General features: G+C 41.3%; 1 protein-coding gene across 2 annotated transcripts; it reads left to right on the plus strand.

Moving 5' to 3' along the window:
• The first annotated feature begins 2,466 nt into the window (after positions 1-2,466).
• Positions 2,467-6,890, plus strand: LOC125552801 (protein FAR1-RELATED SEQUENCE 6). Of its 2 annotated transcripts, XM_087518954.1 has the most exons (5): positions 2,467-2,732; positions 2,934-4,964; positions 5,068-5,141; positions 6,347-6,422; positions 6,521-6,890. In XM_087518954.1, the coding sequence occupies exons 2-5, from the start codon at positions 2,941-2,943 to the stop codon at positions 6,639-6,641; spliced, it is 2,295 nt and encodes a 764-aa protein (XP_087375080.1). In that variant the 5' UTR covers positions 2,467-2,732; positions 2,934-2,940; the 3' UTR covers positions 6,642-6,890. The 2 variants fall into 2 exon arrangements, 1 of the variants encoding a protein (XP_087375080.1); XR_015601616.1 differs by having other exon boundaries at positions 2,934-5,186.
• The last annotated feature ends 267 nt before the right edge of the window (positions 6,891-7,157 follow it).

Genomic DNA, 7,157 nt, shown 5'->3' on the forward strand with positions numbered 1-7,157 from the left:
CGGGATCATCTTGGCCTGAAGGGGGTTGCGCGCATGCTGCATCTTGCCAGCCGCCGCCGCCAAGGAGGCACCCCGTTCGTAATGTGCCACAAAAAACCCACTCACTTTTGTATTATGAGGACCGAAATTGCTTCACATGACATTGTTCGTCCGATCAAACATATTGTAATACTTGACTTATCTTTTGCATTGATTGGATCCAATCTATATACGTGTTTCGGACTTTGTTGGCCTTACACTCATGTTTCTGTCGACCTCACACTACATAGAAAACACCGATATATCCTTCAACTTATGAATTGGGTGTGTTTTTAAACAACATTGATTAGCTTTGGGGCGTAGATCCATGTCGTCTAAATCGGGCGGTGAGGTTAGGGTTTCTCATCATGTGGTGAGATTGGGTATCAGGTGCTTCAGATCTATGCAAGGGTTCAACGGCAACAACTGCGGTTCCATAGCATTGGTCCTTAGGGGCACGCGCACTAAAATTTTCCAGCTGTCATCGACAAGGTCAAGCCGGCTCCAGTAGAGGACCGGCGATAGCGGCGCGTCGACAGCTCGTTCTGGCAGCAATATTGGTGGTTCAGTGGTCTTGAAATCCCGATGTAATGTTTATTATGTTTGAGATGATTTATATTTCGGGTGAACTTTAATAATAGAGCCGATCTTTCGAAAAAAAGAACATCTGGTCATAGATGCACCCACTTACATCCCTACGAATTAATATGAGACTAGTGAGTTGCACGTGCTTTGCACGTGAGTTGTGAGATATCGTTGCAACTGACACTTGCATATTACATCATTGAAAAGAAAAACCTTAGCTGCATTGTGTTCCAATACACTAATATAACACATTATATGTATGGATCTTAAGGTTAAAGATAGTGTTGTGACATTTGGCTGAAATTCTCTGAAAAGATATATGGAATGTAAGAAATGGTTAATCAGGAGTCTTTCACCATGAGTAAAATTCACAAATAATCTCATAAATGTATACACTTTATTCAAGCGAGAACTCTAATGAAACAAGAGCATACATGAAAGATTATAGACTAAATCATAAATGGATACACTTTTATTCAAGCGAGAACTCTAATGGAGCAAGGGCATACATGAAAGATTCTAGACTAAATCATAAATGGATACACTTCTATTCAGGCGAGAAACTCTAACGGAGCAAGATCATGCATGGAAGGTTCTAGAATAAATGAGAAGTGTGTAAAGATAGTATATGTGACAAATACAAGGGTGTACTGAGTTTTTAACTATTGGAAACTTCTACATAGTACACATGGCAGAATCTGATGTAATTGATAGGAAATCGAATGGCCCAGCAATGCTTGGATTTGCCACCTCTTGATTATCATATTAAGTTCATCCAATGATCCATATTTAAACTTATTCACACACTATATAGTGATATAGATATAGATATAGATACAACAGACGTGACCCTCGCCCAACTCAACTCCAGTGGTAACGGGGAAATAGAGGAGAGGGGCCGGCGGCGAGGAAACTTGGAAGGGTTCTAGAATAATCTGTCACACGAGAGAAGGAGAAACTTTCAGACTATCTTGTTTTGGTGGTTGGCTCCGTCCAACGTGTCTCATCTCAATCTTAACCTTAGATTCAAGATCGAATGGTACATATGGCCCGAAGACAGGCATATCATCATCACCAACTCGCTTTTTTAAGGAGTATAGATAATACGCTCCCGTATAAACGTGTATTCGTAAACAATCCAATAAAAAAATTCTTTCCCCCCTCGAGACGTGCTAGGATACCTCCCCCGGTATGTTTGCGATGGACTGAGATCCAGTGCCTTTATCAAGTGAAGTCACGTTGCAACTTTACCCTTCTAATCTCCATCCAATCCACATCCTACGGTCCAGATCACACAAGGGGAAAGGCTCTCAACACTTAGCAGTTTTCAGCATAGCAACAAACATCAATACAAACTAGTTGCAAACAACGATGCAGTGACACTTGAACTCAGTTTTATTTGAACAGATTGAAACCCAAAAAATAAAGAACTGTAGATACTCATGAGCAAACTATAAAACAAAATTTGGTCTGATGTTGAAACCCAAAAAATAAAAAACTGCAGATACTCATGAGCAGACTATAAAACAAAATTTGGTCTGGTGTTGAAACCCAAAAAATAAAGAACTGCGGATACACACTGTCACAATACCATATTTTGTTTTATAGTCTGCTCATGAGTATCTGCAGTTTTTTAATTTTTGGGTTTCAATCTGTTCAAATAAAACTGAGTTCAAGTGCCACTGCATCGTTGTTTGCAGCTAGTCTATATTGATGTTTGCTGCTATGCTGAAAACTGCTAAGTGTTGAGAGCCTTTCCCCTTGTGTGATCTGGACTGTAGGATGTGAATTGGATGGAGATTAGAAGGGTAAAGTTGCAGCGTGACTTCACTTGATAAAGGCACTGGATCTCAGTCCGTTTGCGATACGGTCCAGCCCAGCTAATGACCTAACCCTAGCCCGGCCCCGATGATCCCCTGAATCGATCCTTCCTCTCGATCCCGACCTGGTTCACACCGGCGGCGGCGGCAGGCCGGCACCGAATTCCAGCAGTTCCTCACAGACTGCCCGGCTCCCCCTCAGCCCCTCTCACACAGGCACGCAACAGCCAGTAGCAGGCCGTTCCCCGGCGGCAGCTCGCCGGCTGAGCTCGTCACTTCGCAGGCGGTAGCGGCAGCAGCAGCACCAAGGTATGCGCTCGGCCTCTAACTCCTCAACTCCAGTGCCTAGTACCGAACCGTAGCTCACAGCTCAGTTTCCTTTTCTCATCTCCTCTGATCCTCTCCTCTAGATGGCTCCTGCTCAACCTAGGGCGCCTTTATGTTTGTGCAGCCATGTTACAATTTAGAGAAAAATGTATCCCCTACTGATCTTTTTGTTGGTAAATTTAGGTACTTGATGGAGCCTGATCTAACTTTGGATGAAGTAGCAGAACAGAACAGATCAGCACCTGACGAAGAGGATGAAGATGCTTTCGTCGTCGAGGAGATTGGGGATTCTTCAGATGACCGACAGGCAGAGCCGACCGTGGCGTTGGAACCCAAGAAGGGGATGATGTTCAGCAGCGAGGATGATGCTGTCAGGTTCTACAAAGCTTATGCCAGAAAAAAGGGCTTTGGTGTCATAAGAAGGACGACCAGACACGGAGAAGACAAAATGCTTACTTATTTCACGCTTGCTTGTAACAGACAAGGGAAGGCTCAGTACTCAGCAAAGAACTCATTCAAGCCTAATCCGTCGACAAGGATGCAATGCCCAGCTAAGAGTAATTTCTCTCGTCGTGGGGAAAACTTTTGTATCACGACTGTTACGCTTGACCACAATCATCCTATAAGTCCAAGCAAAGCCAGATTTCTGAGATGTCATAAGAAAGTGGACTTGCATTCCAGGAGAAGGCTAGAATTGAATGATCAAGCAGGAGCACGTATGAACAAGAATTTTGGTTCTCCTGTTATGGAAGCTGGCTGGTATGGAAATCTTGAGTTTGGTGAAAAGGAATGCACTAACTATTTGCAAGAGAAAAGAAGCCTGAAACTTGGTGCTGGAGATGCACATGCCCTTTATCAGTATTTTCTCCATATGCAGTCAAAAGATCCAGCTTTTTTCCATGTTATGGATGTGGCCGAGGATGGACGACTGAGAAATGTCTTTTGGGCAGATGCAAGAAGTAGGGCTGCATACGAGTCTTATTGGGATGTCATCACATTTGATACTACATACCTAACAAACAAGTATACAATACCGCTCGCTACTTTTGTTGGCATAAATCATCATGGAGAATCTGTTCTATTAGGTTGTGGTCTTCTGTCCAATGAAGACACCGAGACTTTTGTTTGGCTGTTTAAATCTTGGCTATGCTGTATGTCATGCAAACCACCAAATGCTATAATCACCGACCAATGCAAACCAATGCAGAATGCTATTGAAGAAGTTTTCCCTCAAGCTCGTCATAGATGGTGTGCATGTCATATCATGAAGAAGATTCCTGAAAACCTTAATGGGTATGAAAACATTAAATCTACATTGTCAAATGTGGTGTATGATTCCTTGACCAAACATGGTTTTGACAAAGCTTGGGTGGAGATGATCAATAAATATGATCTTCAGGAGAATGAATGGCTTGCTGGATTATATGATAATAAAAATCGATGGGTACCAGCATATGTAAAAGATACTTTCTGGGCAGGAATGTCTTCAACAAAAAGGAGTGAGAGTGTAAATGCTTTCTTTGATGGCTATGTCAATGCTAGAACAACTCTGAAGCAATTTGTGGAGCAGTATGAAAATTTACTAAGAGACAAGGTAGAGAAAGAAAACAAGGCTGATTCTAAGTCATTCCAACAGCAAATTCCATGCATTACTCACTATGACTTTGAGAGACAATTTCAAGCAGCATATACTACTGCAAAGTTTAAAGAGTTTCAAGATCAATTAAGAGGTAAAATCTATTGCTATCCAACTCAGCTGAACAAAGAAGGATCAATTTTTACATTTGGAGTCAGAGAGGACAGCAAGATTTTTTGTGAAGGGGAGGATGGCAAAGGAAAAGAGAAAAGGGTTATTTTAGAGTTCATTGTCTTGTTCAACCAAGGGGAATGTGATGTGCAGTGTATGTGTAGGCTCTTTGAATTTCGAGGCATCTTGTGTAGCCACATCATTTCCGTGCTTGCTCTCATGGAGATCACAGATGTACCTTCTAGGTATATATTGCAGCGATGGAGAAAGGATATTAAGCGCAAACACACATTTATTAGATGCTCCTATGATGATATGATTGATACACAAGTTGTGCAGCGTTATGATAATTTGTGCAAGCGTTCCCACGAACTGGCAGAGAATGGTGCAGAGTCTGATGCATTGCATGACTTGGTGATGGATGGCCTTAATGAATTACAAAGTAAGATTGACGCGTACTGTGCTAGGTAGGAAGTTTAAGAGAAGGATCCAACTTCAAAGCATGAAGATACAATGAAAAAGAAAAAAAGGAAAAAATTGTACTCAGTCCAATCCCTATTCGCAGTGTAGGTTGTCCTCCTTCAAAGAGAAAGGAATCGAAAGTGGATCAAGTGGTCAAAAAATTGAGAGCAAAGAAGCAGCAGGTACCAACAAATACAAATGAAATGCCAAGTCAATAGAGGAGAAAGGTATCTAAATTTTAGTTATCCAAAAAGATCTTCCTGTTGTAACTTACTAAAGTGTAAGAACCATCTCTTGGCAGAAACAGAACAGCAAATCAAAAAATGGGCAAGACGCCAATCTAGAGAGTTCACAACAAATGGATGTAATATTTCATTCAGATACTCTATGAGAAACACCAATCAGTACCGCCAAAATTCTGCATGCAAAGGCCAGGCTAGCATACCACACGGTTAATGGTTACTTAACTCCTGAAACAAAACAAAATAAAATAAAACCTTGACCTTATAGTGCTAGTCTGAGTTGAATATCAACCTTCTAAATCCCTGAAATAGGGACCCTTGCTTACCCTGATCAATCCTGACTTGTACCTCTTCAGCACAGCCCCTATTGTTGTGAATTACACTGCCCCCTCCTCTCCCTCCCCCAGCAGTCCTCCGTTGACCTGCAAGGGAGGGTCTCCCACTATTCCACTGGTTTGGAATTTTAGCTCTGCTCCTTGATTCATCCCCTCCCCCCGGGTAGGGTCTGTCCTCCTTTTGTTGTGATTCGATTTAGCTTTTTTTTTCTGTCTCCCACATACGATTTCGTTTCGATTTGTCATGGAATTAATGAGCTATAGTTCAATGATTTTTTCAGATCAAGGGTTTGTGTCAACATTTGTGTTGTTTGGGGGTTGGAAGTGATGGCGCTTTTTTTTGCTCATTTCTTTGGGTTTCAGTATCCAGTGCAAACTGGGAGCAAACTGCAAGTTATCAGCTTCGTCCAGAGTAAATGAAAAAACAAACTAGCTAGCTATCTGCATTCATATAAAAAAACTGTCTGCATTCAAATGCCAAGAGCCATTAGCAGCAGCAGCCAACCCAACCAATCCCAATCAGATCACACTAAAAAATCGGAGTGCAAGCAAGCCCTAAAACAGTCGTTAAGAAGTTTTTGCTTAGCCTTTTGATTCAGTTTGGGTTGGTACCCTTCCTCCACCAGGTAGCGTCTGTTGTAGTCCAATTTCTGTACCACAAGCACATAGCTCTAGTCTATCTTGAGCTGATCATTGAGATGATTTGGTTGTTACTGCTGATGGAATCATTATCATTAAATAATTCTGATTGAAGTAAAGTGCTCATACCTTTCTAAATATAACATCTGCTAATGTGGTTGTTGTGAGCAGGACAAGGCTGGGATGTACAGGGTGGTTTCTATGTCAGTCCTGATGCAAAGCTGCTATTTGTGGTCCCGATCCGTGGGTAAGGCACCACCTTAACAATATATCATTCTATCTTCATTGATTTTTTTTCTATTAATGTCTTTTCTATGTCCATTTTTGACACATAAACATCTGCAGGAACAGTCCAGCCACGTTGGTGATGAGTGGAGATCACTGCATCAGCATGAAGTACTCCACTGCGAAGCATGGCCAAATGTACTTCCAAGTCTGGATGGTTGAAATTCATGATGTAGACTAATCTGGAGATAGGGTTGCTCATGCTCATCTGATTTTCATGATGATGAAACTCTTGGCATCGATTTCGATGCCCTGTAGATAGTCAGCACTAGTTGCCCAAGGCTTCAGACACGATGTTTTGCCATGTTTCAGTCTAGGTATCATATATGACCAGACACAAACCTTAGTCTTTCTTCATTTATGTGTTTGTCAGTTAAATCATTTAGTCTTCTTCAGTTTCTTTTCAAGTTATCAGTTGATCAGTTTCATATTCTTCTCAGTTTCTTCATTTTTCTCAGTTTTAGCTTTCTTCTTCAATTTTATCAGTTTCTTAGCTCCTCGTCATTTCAATTGTTTAGTTTATCAATCTCTGTAGTTTCTTCATCAGTTTATCAGATTAGTATTTTCTTATTCATTTCTTTATTCTTCTCTAGTCCTCTTCTTTCTTTTACTCTGTTGTGTATCAGTATTAAGTTTTCATTGAAATTCATTATTCTGTTCCTCTGTTTTGAGATTGCACATCCCTTTGCTCAGCTAG

This window comes from Triticum urartu, chromosome 4A (genome assembly GCF_056163025.1).
Source record: "Triticum urartu cultivar PI428250 chromosome 4A, HENAU_Tu73, whole genome shotgun sequence".
NCBI lineage: Eukaryota > Viridiplantae > Streptophyta > Magnoliopsida > Poales > Poaceae > Triticum > Triticum urartu.